The sequence below is a fragment of the Rhineura floridana genome, chromosome 20, assembly GCF_030035675.1.
Source record: "Rhineura floridana isolate rRhiFlo1 chromosome 20, rRhiFlo1.hap2, whole genome shotgun sequence".
NCBI classification, from domain to species: domain Eukaryota; kingdom Metazoa; phylum Chordata; class Lepidosauria; order Squamata; family Rhineuridae; genus Rhineura; species Rhineura floridana.
Genome location: NC_084499.1, coordinates 6,853,143 through 6,873,820, shown reverse-complemented (window position 1 = coordinate 6,873,820; position 20,678 = coordinate 6,853,143). Strand labels below are relative to the sequence as shown.

General features: G+C 47.1%; 1 protein-coding gene across 2 annotated transcripts in view; it reads left to right on the top strand.

The window, feature by feature from the left end:
* AK1 (adenylate kinase 1) overlaps nucleotides 1-19,733 on the top strand; it is a 72,522-nt gene extending 52,789 nt beyond the window's left edge. For both annotated transcript variants that reach the window (XM_061604002.1, XM_061604003.1), the window contains 4 exons: nucleotides 1,062-1,225; nucleotides 2,022-2,138; nucleotides 6,771-6,962; nucleotides 16,391-19,733. In XM_061604002.1, coding sequence (XP_061459986.1) covers nucleotides 1,062-1,225; nucleotides 2,022-2,138; nucleotides 6,771-6,962; nucleotides 16,391-16,459 — 542 coding nt within the window. In that variant the 3' untranslated portion in view covers nucleotides 16,460-19,733. The remainder of the gene's footprint in view (nucleotides 1-1,061; nucleotides 1,226-2,021; nucleotides 2,139-6,770; nucleotides 6,963-16,390) is intronic.
* The last annotated feature ends 945 nt before the right edge of the window (nucleotides 19,734-20,678 follow it).

The following is a 20,678-nucleotide window of genomic DNA, read 5'->3' as shown; positions in this document are numbered from 1 at the left end:
ATTTGTATACTGCTATTTTGTTAAAAACATCAAAGCGGTTTACAGGAAGTTAAAACCACCACCACACAATAAAAACACTAAAAATACAATAAAAACTAAGGTCAGCTATTGCAAAAAGATATCATCTTAGTTGCCTGCATAGGTCTGGCAGGACAGAAAGATTTTCAGCAGGCGTTTAAAAGTTAAAAATCCTGAAACAATACGCAAACTGAAATACAGTCATCTTTTGAAATTTGTGCTGGTCCGAATTTTGCCATGCAGTTTTCTACCCAAGTTTGTACAAAACATGCATGTGAGGGAGTGAAGTGTCCATTAAAATTCATATATTGGGGGAAATAGCATTAGGGGAAATTGCTTTGCAATAATGTGTACATTAGGCAGAATTGCATACAGAAATGTGTGTGTTGGGTGAAATTTGCAGGAAAATGCTGCCGATTCTGCGTGAGGAAGAAAAAACATTGTAAACTGATGTAAGAATGTAGAGAACTGAACTTAAGGTTGGGGAAATGAGAAACTGAGAGAAGCAGAAATGTACAGCTTCGGCCGCCCCAAGTTGCAGTGAGGGTGAATCCTTGAAGAGGGAACAATGTTTCAGTGGGGTTCTAGGCTTTTGAGGGAGAAAAGTATTGGTCTCCTGGTAGCAGGTGAAATTGTCATGTCTCCGCTAATGACTGGCTATGCCTCCTTCAAGAGACCCGTCTAGATCTCCCCTTTAAAAATTGCCAGCCTAGGACCAGTGGAGGCTCGTCTATTAGGGGGCCAGAGGGGCACTGACCCACCAGCCTCAGCCTGCCCTCAGAGCCAGCCCCCACCTACCTGCCTTCTTACTTACAGCCTGTCCAGGGGGTGGCCCTAGCTATCTGCTTCCCCCTCCCGCTTGGTCTCTGTGTTGTATGAGACAAAACATAGAGTAGTTGGCTCTGCCAGCCATCAGCTGCCACACCTGTCTGTGGCTCCACCTACCACTGGCCTCCCTGCCTTCCGCCCACCGCTGCCAAGGAGGTCTCAGGACCCGTCCCTCCCTCTACCTCTCTAGTGAAAAGCCCTTGTGTTGGTTGCAGGCGGGCCTGGCTCGGGAAAGGGGACCCAGTGCGAGAGGATTGTTCAGAAGTATGGCTACACCCACCTATCCAGCGGAGACCTCCTGAGAGCGGAGGTCAGCTCTGGCTCAGACAGGGGGAAGAAATTGTCGGCCATCATGGAGAAGGGAGAGTTGGTCCCGCTGGTGAGTTCACTGTGGGAATAAAGGTTTGTTTTTTGACGGGCCCCCTGCCTTTAATGCTCTTCATGATCTTTCTCTCCTTATTTGTCTGCTCTGAAACATCCCTAGTTAAGGTCTTCCCTCTACCAGCTACACCACTCTCTGAAGTTCAGAGGTCTCCTGCTCCCTCAAAGGACTCTCCCCCTTATGCCCGGAGCTGCTCCCTGAACACTTGCATAAAACCTCAGTTAACGTCCGATCCCTCCTTTGAAGCCCACCTCTCCCCCCACCCACAAGTCTTTGGTACAACCCATTAGGGCTCATCTCTTATGGGAACGAAGCCTGTGTGTAGCTGAACTGAGCCACAAAATCATAAAGTTGTAAGGGACCTTGGAGGTCATCTAGTCTAAGGGATTCCCAAACTTTCCTCCCATAGACCACTTGAAAATTGCTGAGGGTCTTACCACTTAATGATTTTTCTGCCTGTTGTAGCAATTGTAATGCGCAGCCTAGATATCTATAATTGTATTTGTATTGCTTCTTTTATTTCCTGTATTATTACAATTTGAATTCCATAGAATTAAAATTGTAAGTGTTCTTCACAGACACACCATGGACCACCTGGATTAAGCTTGCAGACCACCGGTGATCCACGGACCACAGTTTGGGAACCCCTGATCTAGTCATTGGCTTTGGCTCCCCCTGCTGTTGGCCTACTGCCTTACACCCCACCAGCCAGTGGGCATCAGTCACCACTGGGGCAGCTCTAGAGAGCCCTCTGGTGTCACCAGCACTGCTTTCCTTCCCTCTCTGCCCACAGGACACTGTCCTTGACATGCTGAGGGACGCCATGGTCGCCAAAGCAGATGTCTCCAAGGGCTTCTTGATTGATGGATACCCCCGGGAAGTGAAGCAAGGCGAGGAATTTGAAAAGAAGGTAAGGGGGGTTGAGGGGGTTAAGTTGGGAAGGGGCTCAGCTTTTATGAATGGAGGTGGGGGAGGGGAACACTCTGTTTGGGATGGACAACTCGGAGTGCTGTGGTGAAGCTCCTGCACTCTGGAGGGGGGGCGATTGTGAACAGAGATAAAGACATTTTGCTTCGCTTCAGATTTTAATGTAAATCTACTTGATTTGCACTTTCCAAAACAAGATGCGAACCAAACCTTAGCTATCCTTCAAAATTTGCTCTTCCACAGACATTGCAATACAGTTCTCTAACCAAATAATCTGTACAACGCTGTGTATAAGGGAAACTATGCATCAAAATGCATATGTTAATAGAAACTAACGTGTCAAATGCATCATTTTAGAGGGAGGTGCTTGCACAAAATGTGCACATTCAGAGAAATTTGCACTAAAGTAGTGATGAACTTTCATGAGGGTTTTTTTAAAAACGAATCTCAAGCTGATGTAGAAATGTGGAGAACTGAACTGGACTGGAAAAATTAGGAACCGAAAGAAAGCAAAATGAGCAGATGCCCCCATCCCTAAGGATGAACTAAAGGTCTGCCAAATATCCCCTTCCTCTTCCACGGGACCATTTATCCCATGCAAAAAATGTGTGTGTGTGTGGGACTTAGTGAGGGAGGGGTTGTTGGGGGAATTTGAAGGTTTTTTCTTTCAACTTAAATACAAGGTGGCCAAGGCTTTTCCTTTATTCTTGCTTTCCCTTTTCAACCGGGTGGGGATCCTGTGGCCCCGCAAGTGTTGCCGGACTCCAGCTCCCATCCGCCCCAGCCAGCGTGGCCAATGAAAGGAATGATTGGAACTGGGGTCTAGGAATATCTGGAAGGTTGCAGGTTCCTCCATCCCTGCTCTAAGAAGTGGTAATCCCTACTGCAAGCAAGAGATGGAAGAATGCTTCCGTTTAGAAGAGGCATTCCTTCCTGCAAGTAGGGAATGCTTCTTAAATCGGGGAAACCTCCAGATGTGGTTGGACTCCAACTCCCATCAGCCCCAGCCTGCGTAGCCAATAGTCAGGGATGATGGGAATTGGAGGTCAGCAACATCTGGAAGGCTGCAGGTTCCCCATCCCTGGTTTAAACCAAACAACCCTTTGCCACCACCCTAAGCCACAGCTTGGCTGCCCTCCCCTGCACCGTGTTCCTGAAGCAGAATGGAATGACAGGTCATCAAGACGTGGCACTGCTGGGCATCCTGTTGCAGGAAGTCCGCACATTTCTACATCACTTTAACCTTTATTTATTTATTTTTTTAAATGTTCTCATGAAAATTATCAACTTTTTAGTACAATTTCCCCCTAATACAGAGCCAGTGTGGTGCAGTGGTTAGAGTGTGGGACTAGGACCTGGGAGACCAGGGTTCGAATCCCCACACAGCCATGAAGCTCACTGGGTGACCTTGGGCCAGTCACTGCCTCTCAGCCTCAGAGGAAGGCAATGGTGAACCCCCTCTGAATACCCTGAAAATCCTATTCATAGGGTCGCCATAAGTCGGAATCGTCTTGAAGGCAGTACATTTACATTTTCCGCTAATACATATCCTGCTATGTAGTTTGCCTAATATACACTTTTTTGCAAACCAATTTCCTTGCTATAATTCATTTTTGTATGTTATTTTCACCGATATATGCATTTTTTATACATGTTACTTGGCTGGAAAACTACCGTACAAAATTCAGAGAAGTGTGAATTTTGAAGGATGGCTCTGCTGTGATTTGCACATAGTTTTGGAAAGTGTGAATTAGAGAGGTTCAGCATTATTACATTTATAGCCCATCTTTCCTCTAAAGAGCTCAAGGTTGTGTACATGGTTTCCCCCCTCTCGTTTTTAACCTCACAACAACTCTTGTGAGGTAGGTTAGGCTGCAAGATAGCGACTGGCTCAAAGTTACCCACTGAGCTTCATGGTTGAATAAGAATTTGAACCCTGGTCTCCCAGATCTTGGTCCAACACCGACATCCAACACCACTACAATGCATTGCAAACCGAATCAAATTTCTTCTCCATCCCTAGCTTTATGGGTAGCTCACAAGCAGGACGTTTGGTAGACCACTTCCTACCTTCTAGGGTTCTTCCCGCTTAGTGCAAAAGTGAAGGCAATTATTCTAAAACAGCCTTTGCCAGCATGGTGCCCTCAAGATGCTTTGAACTACAACTCCCATCAGCCATCAGAAAATATGTCAAGCTGACTGTGTTTAGGTATTGGCTGTTTTGCATTGTTCTTTTGTCCCTTGGCAAACACTTTCACACACACACACACACACACACTCTCACACACACACCCAAAATTTCTGGCTAAAGGCCAGCTTCATCCTTATGGAGTTGAACATGTTGCTCAGTGGTAGAGCCCACGCATTGCTTGCAGAAGATAGATCCCCAGCCTGATCCTCAGAAAGATCCTGATCTGAGAACTCCTGGGTTGGCCAGGGTTTTTTATGTGACGGTACTGACCAGTACAGAGTGCTAATGCCTCTTTTTTTTTTGCTCCCCATGCCAGCCATTTTGTGCTGGCACCCATCACTTTCATCAAGAGATGAGGACCGGTACCTCCTTTTTTACTCCCCGCTCCCCAAAAAAGCAGCACTGGGTCTGGTTCCATACACAGCTCCCTGTTGAGCATTGGAAACAAAGGGAGTGTTGAATGGAAGTATTATTCTGAGTATTCCTTAAAGCAACACAAGAGGGCAGTGTCACCACTTCTTCCAGTCCTCAATGTGGCAAGCAATTACTGGTTTATTTTATATTGTCAGAAACCTGGACTGATAAGACCCAAACAAGCAGAGTGGAAAAACTCTGTGAGTTGTAGCTTGGCGGCACTGCCCACGCTTTCTGTGAAGGAGGTCCTCCGTTCAATCCCCAGCTTTCTCCTGTATGGTGTAGCGTTAGAGTGTCGGACTCAGATCTGGGAGGCCGGGGTTCCGATCCCTGCTAAGCCATAGAGCTCACTGGGTGACCCTGGGCCAGTCACTTCTCTCTGACTCCCTTACCCCGCAGGGTTGTTCCGAGCATAAAATGGAGAGGGGGAGGACATGAATGCCGCCTTCTGCTCCTGGGAGGAAAAATGGGATATAAATGTAATAATAAATAAATAAAATGAACTCTGGCACCCGCGCTAGAAATGATCTTGACCAGCAGGACCTTGCAGAAGTGCTGCCAGTCAGAGAAGACAACACTGGGCTAGAGTAAATCTACTCAGGAACCTAGAACTTAGTCTTTGCGCTTGCTTAGGCAAGTAGCTGATTGAGACCATAAGGCCATACAAAGAGCCCTGAAGCTCATCTAGTCCAGCCTCCTGGTTTCCACAGAGGCCAACCAGATGCCCCAATGGGAAGCCCGCAAGCAGGGCCTGAGTGCCACAGCACCTCTCCCCACTCGCAATTCCCAGCAGCTGGCATTCTTAGGCATCCTGTCTCCAACAGGGGAGGGAGAACGCAGCCAGCGTGGCTGGATTGTGAGCAGGGGCATGGCTAGGCACTTCAAGAGGGCACAGGCCCACAACACAAAGCTGCATTTGCCTCTAGGCAGATGAAGATGGCAGGGGGCCGGGCTCTCCCCAGCATTGCACTTTGCCATGCTCTAAGCCGCTCCACAAGCCAGGATTGGGGAACCGCAGGTGAGGGGCCATATGCAGCCCCCCAGGACCCTCTTTGCGGCCCTTGGGATTCTTTTCAGGCCACACCACCTGCCCAGCTACACCCCCTCTCCCCAGGCCACTTACCCCACCAGCCCTGCTTTGCACCCTCCAGGCTGATCATGGCCTCTTCCTTCCCTGGACTGGGAGGACACACGAGGGGGTGTCAGTGTGTCACAGTAGCCGACGGTGCAAAGGCAAATTTTACATGAGTTGCAATTTGAACGAAGTCTTTATTGTTCAGAGCCATAGGCTACCACAATTAAACAGATAGTAAAAGAAGATACAAAATACATATTAAAAACAGATCATATTCCAATAAAACACAGTTCAACAACATAGAGTGGAAAAGCAGCGGTACAGTTCAAATAGAAATTTCCTCTCCTGAGAGGGAGATACCCTGGCTCACCCCATGCTGTAGTGTGTAGATACTACGGTCAGAATAGTGCAGGGGCACATCCTATTCATCCCGCAAGGTGTTTTGGGTAACTAACTCTTACTTTTCCTGCAGCTAGAGCAAATTTTGCCACCTGAGTGGTTATAAATATGTCATTGCCTGCTAACAGGACATGAGTTGCTCTGCCCACTTTTTCCTCTGGTCTTGTCCACCACCCTACCCCTTTTTTAAAAAAGGGAAAAAAAGAAGCAGGGGTGCAAAAGACCTGGGGCTCAAAGTCCCTGGGGCACCCCCTAACCCCACCCCTGATTGTGGGCTTGTGGGGTCTGCTTTGTACTTTGCTAGAACCCTGACTCATCGCTCCTCTTGGCAGTGCGGAAATGGGGGCCAGGGGTTGATGTGACAAAGGAAGGCCCCTCTGGCCAACTCAGGGATAGCCAACATGGTGCCCTCCAGAGGCACTACAGTTCCGCCATCCTGGGCTGGGGCCTGGGGGGGTCTGACTCTAAATCACATCTGGAGGGCCGCTGGTTCCCTGCGTTGGACAGAGAGGGCTATTGTTTTCCTCTCTGCTCAGATTGCGGCCCCCACATTGCTTCTGTACGTGGACGCCGGCAAGGACACCATGGTGAAGCGTCTGCTGAAGCGCGGCGAGACCAGCGGGCGGGTGGATGACAACGAGGAGACCATCAAGAAGCGCCTGGAGACGTACTACAAGGCCACCGAGCCAGTCATTGCCTTCTACGAGAAGAGGGGAATCGTCCGCAAGGTGTGTCCCATCTACTCTGCCGGCCGCCCTCTCCCAAGGGCTTAGGAAACTGGAGAGCAGGAAGCAACTAAGGCAGCTGCGGAATGCCTCCCTCCTCCAAATGGGGGATGAACTGGGGAGGGGAGGGGATATTGACATTTCCCCCCCTAGGGAAGTGATGAAATTTGTCCAACAGGTCCAGCAGGGGTGGGGGCTCACCATTGGCAGCGGTAGCCTCTTCCCCCTACCCCCTTCTTAACCACAGCAGAGCTCCTCTCTCAGCAGTTTGACCCCCATTTTGCTTTCCCTGGAAGCCAGAGCACAATTGCCAAGGAGGAAGGGCTTCCATGGCCCACAACGCTCTGATGCAGATTGGCTTGATTTGCGTGATGTTATATAAGTTGCAGCTTTGGGGGGGATGGGGCGGGGTGCGGAATGCCTGAATTGGGCTCCAGTTGCACCTGTGTAGATTTAAGATACTTCCAGACTTTTTTGTAAATTGTATTGCTTTCATTGATTTATTTTTATACTTGTGTTTATTTTCTTTGTAAGCCACCTTGAGGGCCTTTGGTCAAAAGGCGGGGTATAAATAACAACAACAACAACAACAACAACAACAACAACAACAACAATAATAATAATAATAATAATAATAATAATAATAATAATAATAATAATAATAGGTATTTTGCAGGAGGGATCCAAGGGCATAGTGGGAAATGTTAGGCTTGTGCAATTTAAGCCAAGTAGAGGGCTGTGCTGTCCTCCGGGAAATGGCCGGAGCTCAGTGGTAGAGCATCTGCCTTGCATGCAGAAGGCCCCAGGTTTAACCCTGGCAGCACCTCTAGGTAGGACTGGGAGAGAACCTTGTCCTGAAACCGTGGAGAGTTGCTGCCAGTCAGTGTTGACAGTACTAAGCGGGATGGAGCAAAGGTCTGACTCAGTATAAGTCAGCTTCCTATGTTCCTAAATCCACTTTAAAACAAACAGGGTTTTGGGTCATTTGGAAAATGAGAAGGGAACGCACTGAAAAGTGTGGGGTGAAAGGATGATGAAGACGTCGGACAGACACCTCACAAGCAAACCAGAATGAATGCAGGGTCAGTACTCAGAGTGACTGCGCAACCCAGACTGGGCAACAAGGCCCCTCCAGGTCGGTGTTTGGTTTGCAGGTGTATTTGGCAACATGTCATTGACGCAATAATGGCGCATTGGTGGTGGATTCATACTGGACTGTCCACACACTGTTCCTCTTTGCTAGTTGTTCTGCGAAGTTTCCCCGACGTTGCTGCATTGCTGCCGTCTGGAGGGGCACTCTTGTGCTATACCACAACAAAAGTGGGACAAAAGTTGAACTGGGACATTTGCGGAATGAAAAGGTGCAGGATTTCGTTAGGAAGATTTGGGACACGAACTGAATGGAATCAAAGTGCTATGTCTGCCCCGAAACTTTTGTAGGCACAAACAGGGGTGTAGTCGTCCACGGTCTCGGGGGGGGGGTCTTAGACCATTTACTTTTTTGGGGAACAGGGTCCCAGCAAGGTCCCTATGACTCTAGCATCCCATAAGCCAATCAGCATGAAAGGGGAGAGTGCTAGCCACTGAGAAGAGTCTTCTAACATGCTTCCTTGTCCTTTCCTGCTGATTGGAGCCAATCAGAGTGAAAGGAGGTGAGTCAGCCACTGAGAAGACTCTTCACCATAGCTAACATTCTCTCCTTTCATGCTTATTGACTGCTAGGGATGTCTGTTGTTGTGGGAGAAGGAGCTCATTCTCAACCCAGCAGCAAAAAAAAGGGGGAGGGGGCATTGCTGTGACTAACATGAAGGAACCCTGCACTTCTGAGTTTGCCACATGCCAGTATCAATTTGGGTTCGTTCTTTTCTGCTAGCTGTGGCTTTTACTGATCTGTTTTTACCCCTCGTGAAAAATATTGATATTAATATTGATAAATGAAAGGAAATATCAATACAATTATCATTCTTAATATTTACATTTTAGAGGATTTTGAAACAGCCACGGAAAATCGCTACATAAAAATCCGATCCGCAATGATAGAGAATAAGCAAATTAATAGAAAATTTGGTGGCAAATCTGAATTGGGTGGAATTCTAGTACTTCCCTAGCCCTGGTACCATCACAAGCACAGATTATCATGAATGCACAATAAAAAAGAGGCGTGGAGGGACCCACAGTCTAGCCTAGGGGGGTGGACTTGATGGCCTTGTAGGCCCCTTCCAACTCTACTATTCTATGTTTCTAACCGTGGTATGAACTTTGTACAAGCAAATGAGGATGAATGCTGAATCCACAGGTCTTCTGGAGGAGCCCTTGCGTCCAGCAAGGGAACGAGGACCCCATGTGTTTTAAAGTGGAAGGGGAAGGGAAGACCAATCATGACATGGATGCCTCCTTTTGTCTCCTGAGGATGCGCCAGCTTCATTCATAACTCAAAAGGAAGTCTCCAGCAGACCTCTGAATGCTTGGCATAGCCAGGCGATGAGTAACCCTCGGCCCCATGGGAGGGAAGAGGGGGCTCCGGGCCGATGGAGACAGTGTGAGGATTTAGGGGCAGAAGTGGGGCGGAGAGTAGAGAGGAAGCGGTGTTTGGGTGGGGAGGAAAGCAGCTCCCAAGATTCATAGCGGTTTGGCACAGAGAGGTGCTGCTGCTGCTGCGTTTGGAATCAGGATGTCTTGCGCTGGAGTTGTCTCTGAGAAGAGCGGCTGAACAAGATGACGTCGGGCTTTTTACTGAAAGCCAAAACAGATGTGATCCAGAAGCCTCAGGAATGGATCACTTGACATTCTTCTTTGAAACTTTAAGGCAGCCACAAGGGCTCCAGTTTTGACGTGTGTGCTCAGGCGTCTTCCTCACCCCACAGTTTCTTCCAACTAGACCCCCCCTGTGAGCTGCTATTAGACCTGTATTGGAGGGAGCGGGGAAAGCAGGCGCAATAAACGTATTGCTGCTGCAGGGGGGTAATTTAGATAGGGGAAAACAGCCTTGTATGTAACAACTTGCCTGCTCACCATAGGCGACCAGGAATTCCATGCAGGCGAGTGAGCAGACTTGCAGAGGAGGGACTGATCAGCTCCAATCAGCACGAACAGACAAGGACTCTTCTCAGTGGCTAACACCGATGGTTGGCTTATACATAGGGACCTGACCAGGACCCTGCTCCCAAAAAAGTAAAGCGTCTACAGCTCCCTGTGTCTTCAGACGACTACACCCCTGTACACCACACATGCTAGTGTTCTGCATTTCTGGTTGTGGAGAAGGTGTCTTTCCCTTCTTTGTGGCCACCATGGAAACATAGAAGTCTAGGCCAGCCTTTCCCAACCAGCGTGCCTCCAGATGTTGTTGGACCACAGGCTAATAATAATAAGAAGAAAATACAAGGTGCAGGCTAGTAATGTTTGTGGAACAAGGTCACATCCACACCTGAAATTTAAAACACTTTTATGGCACATTAAGAGCCATGGCTTTCCCCCAAAGAATCCTGGGAATTGTAGTTTGTTAAGGGTGCTGAAAGTTATTGGGAGACCCCTCACAGAGCTACAGTCCCAGCACCCTTAACAAACTATACTTTCCAGGATTCTTTGCGGGAAGCCTTGACTGTTAAAGTGCTTTAAATGTATGGCGTGGATGTGATAGTCCAGGGATTGCCAACATGGCGCCCTCCAGCTGTCATTGAACCACAACTCCCATAATCCCTGTCAAGGACTCCTGCTGGGAGGAAGGGCAGGATATAAATCAAATAATAAATAAATAAAAATAAGTGGCCATCCTGGGTGGGACTGATGGGAGTGGCAGTCCAACAACTCTGGAGGGCACTGGCAATCCCTCCTATAGTCTGTTTCAATAAAGCACCATAAAGAGTGGATGTGACCTTATGTACCAGGCTTGGGGGGAAATGGGGCAAGGGGCAAGGGCTAAATGCCCCTTCTTGCTCTGAGCTGCTCTGACCAGAAGTGGAGTCCTCCAGGGCTACTTTAACATGTTAGAGAGAGGGAGAGAAAAATGTTGGGAGACAGCCACTAACATGGATGACTTTAAAGGAGGACTAGACAAATTCATGGAGGAGAAGGCTATAGGGGCTGCTAGCCACAGTGGCTACTAGTTCTTATGCTCTTATGAAATCCAGTTACAGATCTCCTGCATTACTCATCTTTTTATTTTGGTCCTAACCTCTTAGCATGCATGGGTCGCCTAAAGCCAGGACTTGTACAAACTCTCTGCTTAAAAAAAAATTTTTAAATAGAAATTCTGCACAAGTCCCCCAAAAAGTTGATTTCCAGAACCTGTAAACATTATGCAAACCAAGCCAATTTGCATCTGTTTGTCTAATTCTGTTTCTGACTTCACTGGGGGGAAAGACACAAAGAGGTGCAGATGACCCACCCCTTGGCCACTGGAAATTCTGCTAAGAGCACCCTCTGGCTTCTAAAATTTCGATAAATCATTACTTGCAAGCCTTGAAGTTTATATTTGCATTCTTAAGGGCTAGAAATGTGCTTTTAAAAAAGAGGCAATAGGAACAAAAGCTGAAATTCTCCAACCAGTACCAGATAGTTCAAAGGAAACACACAGACCTGCTGTTTAAGCAAGGCTGTGCCTACGTAAGAATGAATGTCTGGCTTGACTAACATGTAACTTGAGTCATGTGATCTGCACAGCATAGGTGTGCCTCCGTGAGCTGACAGTGTGGTTTAGTGCTATCATGGTCACACACTGTGCTACTTCCTGGCTTCAAGAGAACACAGTATGTACCCCTACCCTTCCACTTGGGGTTAGGGTCAAGGAAGAAATGTGATTCAGTGTGCACTTCAAGCTGAATTTATCAAATTCACACTTCCCAAAACAATACTGGAACCCTCAAAATTCATGCGTATCCAAATTTTGCGATGCAGTTGTCCAACCCAGCAATGTTTATAAAAATGCATATATCAGCAGAAAATGTAAAATAATATACAAAAATGCATTGTTTTAGGAGAAATTGCTTGCAAAAATGGGTACAGTAGTCAAACCAAAAATGTGTTTATTAGGAGAAATTTGCACTAAAATGCTGAAGGATTTTCATGAGTTTTATTTTAAAAACTAATTGCAAATTGCTCAGAAACTTGAATTTAAGATTGGAAGAATGAGAAACTGAGAGAAACCGAAATGGGCAGATCTCTTCATCCCTACTTGGAGCTCCTTCAGATGACTTTGTTGTTGTTATGTGGCTCCAAGTCAACTACGACTTATGGCGACCCTATGAATCAGTGACCTCCTTCAGATGACTATTCACCCTGATTTGCTTCCACAAAGCTTACATTAGATCCAGGCATTATTGAGCAGGGAGGTTATTAGGGTTGCCAGGTTCTTGGCCTGAGACTGATCCTGTATCTTTAGGAGAAGAGAAAGTCAGCCAAGTGCAGGTGTTCTCGCAACCCTGTAATGGGAAAAACCACAAGATGGAATTCTCCCTGCACAACTTTTAAAGATACAGAAGACCTCTTGGTTGCCAGGCCCAGCCTCCAAGAGGTATTCTGTATCTTTAAAAGTTGTACAGGGGGAAGGGAGAATTCCACCTTGTGGTTTTTCCTATTACAGGGCTGCAAGAACACCTGCACTTGGCTGACCTTCTTTTCTCCTAAAGATACAGGATCAGTCTCAGGCCCTGAGCCTGGCAACCCTAGCAGAGCTTGGAAAAGTTACTTTTTTGAACTACAACTCCCATCAGCCCTAGGCAACATGGCCACTGGATTAGGCTGATGGGAGCTGCAGTTCAAAAAACTAACTTTTCCAAGCTCTGCTAGAGGTTATACAACAAGGAACATTCCTCCTGATTTCCTTGTGGGGTGTTTATACATCTTCCTGTTCATTCATTCCACACGTTCCAATGCACTCTTTATCACTTGCTTAGCCACAAAAAGTCTGTTTCTTTGTTGTTGTTGTTGAGCTAGGGCAACAGAGTGCTTCAATCGACTTTAATTGTGCAAACCTCAGTTTCCTGGTATGTGCTTGACTCTGTCCTGCAAGATACTGACAGCCTGGAGAGGCCCCTAGTGAATCATGGGGCTGGCCCAAGACATTTTGCTGCCTGCGGTAAAGGACAAAATAGGGGGGACACCGCTTCCATGTCCAGAAGGTGACTGGACTGGCAGCTGACTCTTGCATTCAACGCTGGACACAGCTCAGCATCCTTCCCCTCACCTGAGGGGTGCAGGGGAGGCCACATGGCACACCTAGCTCTGTCCGCTGGCCCCTTGTCTGCCACTCCTCAGCCCCCAGCATCAGCTGCCTGTCTAATCGTAGGGCCGGCCCTGCTGACTCACCAATATTGGTAGTGAATGAGAAATTTATTTATTGTTTTATTTATACCCCACCCTTCCTTCCAGCAGGAGCCCAGGGTGGCAAACAGAAACACTAAAAACACTTTAAAACATCATAAAAAGACCTTAAAATACATGAAAACAAAACAAAAACATTTTAAAAAAACTTTTGAAGCATCTTTTAAAAAAGGGTTAAAGATATTAAAAGACATATTAAAAGCAATTCTAACACAGACGCAGACTGGGATAGGTCTCAACTTAAAAGGCTTGTTGGAAGAGGAAAGTCTTCAAAAGGCACCGAAAAGATAGCAGAGATGGTGCCTGCCTAATATTTAGGAGGGAGTTCCACAGGGTAGGTGCCGCCACACTAAAGGTCTACTTCCTATGTTGCGTGGAACGGACCTCCTGATAAGATGGTATCTACAGGAGGCCCTCACCTGCAGAGCGCAATGATTGGCTGGGTATATAAGACGGTCTTTCAGGTATTCTGGTCCCGAGCTGTATAGGGCTTTGTACACCAAAACTAGAACCTTGAACTTGGCCCGGTAGCAAATGGGCAGCCAGTGCAGTTCTTTCAGCAGCAGGTGACATGTTGGCGATACCCTGCCCCAGTGAGCAGTCTCGCCATTGCATTTTGCACTAGCTGCAGCTTCCGGACCAACCTCAAGGGCAGCCCCACATAGAGCACATTACAGTAATCCAGCCTAGAGGTTACCAGTGCGTGGACAACAGTGGTCAGGCTATCCCAGTCCAGGAACGGCCTCAGCTGTCTTATGATAGTGATCGGGAGGAAACAGAAGGCCGTTTGACACAACCAGTTGAGGTGCAGGGCAGGGTGTGTTTGCAAGGCTGGGGAGCAGTTATTATTATTATTATTATTATTATTATTATTATTATTATTATTATTATTATTGCGTTATATCCTGCCCATCCTCCCAGCAGGAGCCCAGGGCGGCAGTTATAGGAGATACACGTTAGGATCACAGCTCAGCTGGCACTTCTTGACAAACCTTCTAGTTGTAGCTTAAGCCAGCAGATCGCATTGCAAATTTTTTCAAAAGTTGTGGGGAGGGAGGGTGAGCGGCAGCAGTGGAGAGGAAGTGGAGAGACCCATCAACAATGAGGGGCTCATCAGTTGGACCATGCTGAGGCTCCCCTGAAGTCTGGCACCAGTGCTGGTGCCCACAGCCTGCCCTGAGCCCACAAAGCGAGTCAGGGGGTGGGATGGAGGGGTGTGGTCCCATCAGCAGGGTTAGGGTAGGGTTTGCATATCCTCAGACTGAAGGGACATGGGGTAGGGTGCCCTCTTGTCCTTCACCACAGTCAGCAAGGCTTCTCGGGTCAGCCATGCTTATGGCTAAAAGCATCCTGCCCAGTTTTAATTTTTCTTATTTTTCCATTTTTTTCTTCATCCATCACACTTTACCCCCTTCCTCTGCGTAACGCCTGTTGAAGAGTGCTGAAAAATACAGACACTTTGCTCACTCTTTTGTGACCTCTTGACTGGTCCTAACAGAGGTATTATCTGACCTTGGCTTTTGCATTTCCCCCCCCTTATGAACCAGGGATGGAAGGATCTGCCAGTTTTGGTCCTCTCCGTTTCTCATTTTCCCAATCTTAAATTCAGTTCTCCACATTTCTGCAGCAATCCTAGTAAACATATTTTTGTCTGCAGTTTTGAGTAATGGACACAATTATGCAAGCAAATACAGTGCATTTGTGTATGTTATTTTTACTCATACATTCATATATTACGCACACTTTCCCTTAATCTATGCATCTTTGTAAACTTTGGTTGGAGGACTGCATCGCAAAATTTGGATAAGTGCACATTTGAAAGGATGGCTATGTTTCTATTTGCATATTGTTTTGGAAAGTGTGGATTTGATAGATTTGGCTTTAAATGTGAACTGAATTAAATTTCCCTATAATCATACTAGAGCTGGAAGAGGCCTGCAAGGCCATCAAGTCCAACCCTCTTCTCAATGCAGGAATCCAAATTAAAGCATCCTTGGCAAGGGGCTGTCCTCTTGAGTGCCTCCAGAGTTGGAGAGCCCACCAGCCCCCGGTGGTAATTACAACAACAATGCACTTGATGCAGTAGTATATACTAGGACCAGAGCTTGGAAAAGTTACTTTTTTGAACTACAACTCCCATCAGCCCCAGCCAGCATGGCCACTGGATTGGGCTGATGGGAGTTGTAGTTCAAAAAAGTAACTTCCAAGCTCTGATAGGACTGGGCAACATCTGTGGCATGCACCCCAGCCCAGATGTTGCTGGCTTCAAACTTCCATCAGTTCCAACTGGTGTAGCCTTTGGGCAGGGGTGATGGAAGCTGGAGTCCAACATCATCTGGAGGGCCACAGTTCCCCCACCCCTGGTTTATGCTGTTGTAGCAAGTGGTGCTTTCCCAATGCACAGAAGAGCATGTGCAAATCACCAAAGCACAAAAAGAATCATGCCAAGATGTGCTGTACACATGTGAACATGTGTATGTATGCACAAAGAGCAAAGGAAGCCGTGCAGGTCCATAAGAAACAGTGCACAATCCAGTCAGGTGGACCAACAGGATGGAGGAGAAATTTGTTTCAGTTCACATTTGAAGCTGGATCTATCAGGGTCACTTTCCAAAATGATATAAAAATGGACACACAACCATCCTTTGAAATTCACACATATCCAAATTCTGCAATGCAGTTCTCCAACAAAGAATGTTTTAAAAACATGCATATGTTAGGAGAAAGCGTGCATAAAAATGAATGCATTAGTAGAATTAACTTAGGAAATGCATTGCATTAGAGAAAGTGCTTGCAAAAATGTTTTGATTATTCCAAACTGCAGCAACAATGTGTTTATTAGGAGAAATTTGCACTAAAATGCTGAAGAATTTTCATGAGGATTTTAAAAAAACGCAAATTGCTGCAGAAACTACTGGGCTCTTATTGTTATCAGGATGGCCTTTTCTGCAGCGTTCTTTAAAGTCAGTGGATGGGCTCTGCCCCAGAATGACTGACAGTGCGCGGGAGGGAGGGCCTGAAGGTCGCTTTGCTTTGTTTGATTTGTGATGGTGCTTCATATTTGCAGCCGCTCAGTGGGACAAATGGTTAACTGCACTCTCTTCTGTCCTCAGCTCAGTGCGGAAGGCTCAGTGGACGAAGTGTTCCAGCAGGTCTGCACTCATTTGGATGCCCTGAAGTAAAAGCAGAGCGAAGCGCACCTGCCGGCCCTCCCCACTCCCCCACCCACCCCTCCTCTCTCACTCACTTCTCCACCTGTCTGTGAATCTCCATTCCTGCGGCCCTTCCCCCTCACCCCACCCCAGATCCCTGCAGAAGCGCCCCCCCTTTCCCTCCCACCCCCTCCCAAGCCTCAGCAGTCCCCCTCCTGTCTGCTCCATCTCCGATTTCATCTCAGGGGCTGTGACAGCGGAAGCAGCGTTATCCTGTTTTCGCGGACGGAGCCCTGTTGGAGGAAATTTCAAGGACATTATGTTTGGCTCTCTCCAAAGTAAAGTTCACTTTCTTGAGCTGAGATTTTTTTAAAAAAAATCTTTTCCCCCCTCCCCATTCTTCTTCTTCTTCTTCTTCTTCTTCTTCAACAGGAAAAGCTCTTCTGTTCTGTTCAGAGGTTGATTAAGGGCAGGAAACTGCCTGTTTCTCGCACTCCACGGCATCCCGAGAAGCAAATCTTAGGTCCCATCTGCACTATACGTTTCAAGCAGTATCATACCACTTTAAAGTCATGGCTTCTCCCAAAGTATCCTGGGAACTGTAGTTTGTTAAGGGTGCTGAGCGTTGTTAGGAGCAGAGCTTGGAAAAGTTACTTTTTTAAACTACAACTCCTATCAGCCCAACCCAGTGGCCATGCTGGCTGGGGCTGATGGGAATTGTAGTTCAAAAAAGTAACTTTTCCAAGCTCTGGTTAGGAGACTCCTATTTCCCTTCACAGAGCTACAGTTCTCAAGAGTTCCCTAGGAAGAAGGATTGATGGTTAAACCACTCTGGAGATTGTAGCTCTGTGAGGGGGAATAGGGGCCTTCTAACAACTCTCAGCACCTTTAACAAACTACAGTTCCCAGGATTCTGTGAGAGAAGCCATGACTATTTAAAGTGGTAAGATCCTGCTTTAAATGTATAGTGCAGATAGGGCCTTATTTTCTCTGGGTGGTGGCGGAAAGGAGACATTCTCTAATGTCTGAGAGAAACTAAGGCTGGATCTCTCCAAAAGCAAATGCCTTGATGGATCTTTACCATATAAGGGCAGGATGACAGCATCTGCCAGTCTTAGGGATGGGGGAGCAATTCAGTTCAGTTCTTGTTGAAAGGAAACACACCTAATTTGCAAAACGACAGATGAACCGAAACACAGCCATCCTTCAAAATTCGCACTTCTTCAGATTTTGCAGTGTAGTTCTGCAACCAAGTCGTGCGTACAAAAATGAACATACAAAAGTGCGCATCAAAAAGCTAATATAAGTCAAAATAACATACAAAAATGCATTATATTGGGGGAATTGTTTTGGAAATATGTGTATATTAGGGAAAATTGCATACAAAAGTATGTCTTACTAGGAGGAATTTGCACTAAAATGCTGATGATTTTTTTATGTGGACTTTCTTTTAAAAATTCACAGAGTGATGTTTTGTGGAAAGGATATAGAGCTGAACGTATGATGGGGGAAATGAACAAGAAACTGAGATAAACCAACAGTTGCAGATTCAACAGTCTGTAGTCAGTCTACAGATGCATCCTCTGAACGCCACTTCTCCATAGGCATTTTTCTGCAGGCAAAGTACCCTCCAGGGTGAGATATCCCTGTAATTCTCCTCTGGTTACTTATTATAAACATCCCCCAGATAGTGGCATAGAGGCAGGGGTGTTGCTAGGTACTTAAAGGACTAGGATGCCGCTCCATGGTGCAAATTTGCATGTAATTTCCATATGTTCATGAATATGTATAGATGCCTCTGGAAATTAAGTTGGTATGCTTTGTAGCATACCCAGCCACCCTATGAGCAGGGGCTTAAGGCCCCAGGCGATCTCCTCACACCAGCCTTGCACAGGGGCCCAACCACAAATAATATCTTCCTGTTCCCTAGTACAGTGGGAGGTTTTTAATGGCTTAGTAGGCTCTACCACTTCAGACAGCAAGGGAGAGCTGGCATGATCAAATGCTCCTCTATCTGCCCCTCCCCCCAAATTCTCTGCACTTAGATAAGCAGCACATCATGGTGGGAAACTAGACTCAAACTCTGGCATTCTAATTTTCTACGTGCAAGGTGTGTGCTGGGGGAGGGGAATGTAGGAGCATTCCTTCTAGTCAGTCCTCACCTATACTCTGAAGTGATGCAACCCAGACTCCAATTGAAAACCACTAGGCTTCTAAGAACATAATCACGGACTAATTAAGGTGAGTTTGTGTTCCCCACCCCAACAACAAAAAAAATTGAGTTAAGATTTCTGCCTTGAAAAGAAGAAAAAGAAGGGGGAAATGAGCCTGTAAATTTTGAGCCTGGAGTGGGATAGGAAAGGAGTGGGCTAGATGCCCTCCGGGTAAGTGGGGCAGGCTATCTCTTAAAAAACAACTACTTGTGTGACACCCCCCTGACTTCATTTGCCCCTTGCAGCATCAGGTTAACAGCTTCTATGTGCCTTTTTCTTTAGTCTGCTGATGAAAAGATGTGAGCGGAAAGATGCTCATCTCTGCAAATCTTCTTTTTCCCCTCACTTGCTTCCTCCGTAGAGCAGGGGTGGGGAACATCCGTGGCCCTCCAGATGTTGGTCTCCAGCCCCCATCAGCCGCAGCTGGCACGGACTATGAGCGCGGCAGTCCAGCAATATCTTAGAAGGCCACAAGGGTTCTACATTAGAGTTCCTAACCCTTGGGCCCCCTGGTATTCCCAGACTGCAACTCCCATCAGCCCTAGCCAGCTTTAGCCAGTGGTCTAGAATGATGAGAGCTGTAGTCCAGCAACATCTGGCCACCCAAGGTTGGAGAACTCAGCTCTACAACACAGGTGGGGAACTGGTGGCCATCCAGACATTGCTGAATGACAACTCCCATCATCCCTGGCCACTGGCCGTGCTCACTGGGCCACCTGGAGGCCCAAAGGTTCCCCACACCTGCTTTTGGGGAAAAGATTTGGAGTAGGGGAGGGAGGGATATCTGCCGGAGCCCAGGACAGCATATCTAAGCTCGAGTGGAATTCTGTAACATGAACACTGGTGCCTCATTTTCTTTCTGTCCGGTTGCCAGATCGCTCCAAAATCGCAGATAGCATTTCACATGCATCCAGATGTGTTCTATCGTTATCCAGGGTTTTTTGTACAATGATTTCTAATATTTATATAAGTGTGGAAAGGGGGGAATCAGCAGTCTCCCCAATCCCACCCTGAGTCTTAAAGGCCCCGGGTCTGCTGGCCTGCTGTCTGAATGTATTTATCATATCATTATTAAAGATAATAACAAATAACTATGTTTTGTGTGTGTGAGAGAGCTTGCGAGAGAGCGCGAGCATGAGCATTGTATTGGCTATCAATGGCTACTTGCCACGATGGTTATGTTCTGTGTCCATCGTCAGAGGCCCGTTGAATACGAGTTGCTGGGAATCCCAGGTGGGGAGGGTGCTGTTGCACTCAGGTCCTGCTTGTGGGCTTCCCACAAGTGTCTGGTTGGACAGTGTGAGAACAGGATGCTGGACTACATGACCCCCTTTGGCCTGATCCAGCAGCCAAGCTCTTCTTGTAAACTTATATTCTTACAGAAGCAACGAGATTGGTCAGTTCATAGGTTCCCCTTCCGCTAGTCAAGCACACCCCATCCTCCCCATTTTCATCCTTGTCAGGCCCCAGTCCTCAGCCAGGCTGATCTGCCTTTGAGCATGGCTTACAGAAGAAGCAAGCAGCAGCAACCCACACGCTCGCTGCCTCTGTGCGTGGATTGGCATGATGGGGGGGGCCAATGTACAACACTCAAGAACCTGGACAGCCGCCATGTGCCAGGCTGGACCAATTGGTCCATCTAGGTTAATATTGACTAGCAGAAACAATAGGGGGCAGGATTTCCAATGGGTTGGGCATTGTTAGCCCCACCCGGAGATGCCAGAGGTTGAATGTGGGATCCTCTGCATACAACGCTGTTCCTAGGTTGTCCAGATGCAAAAGAGGAGAAGGTACCTTTACAAGTCTTGAAGAAGAGGGAATTGGGCTCCTGCGCCTTAAACAATTGTGTAAGTTGCATGGCAAGCTACACCCGCTGAAAACCTTTCTCCTACTCAACTATTAAAGGTGCAGGAGCCCCATCCCCTCTTCTGCATCACTATCAAAGGTACAGGAGCCCTTTCCTCTTTTGCGACTGGCCACCCACACTCTGTCACTGTACCATCCTGTATTTGTTGCCATCAGCACTGTTCCTGTTG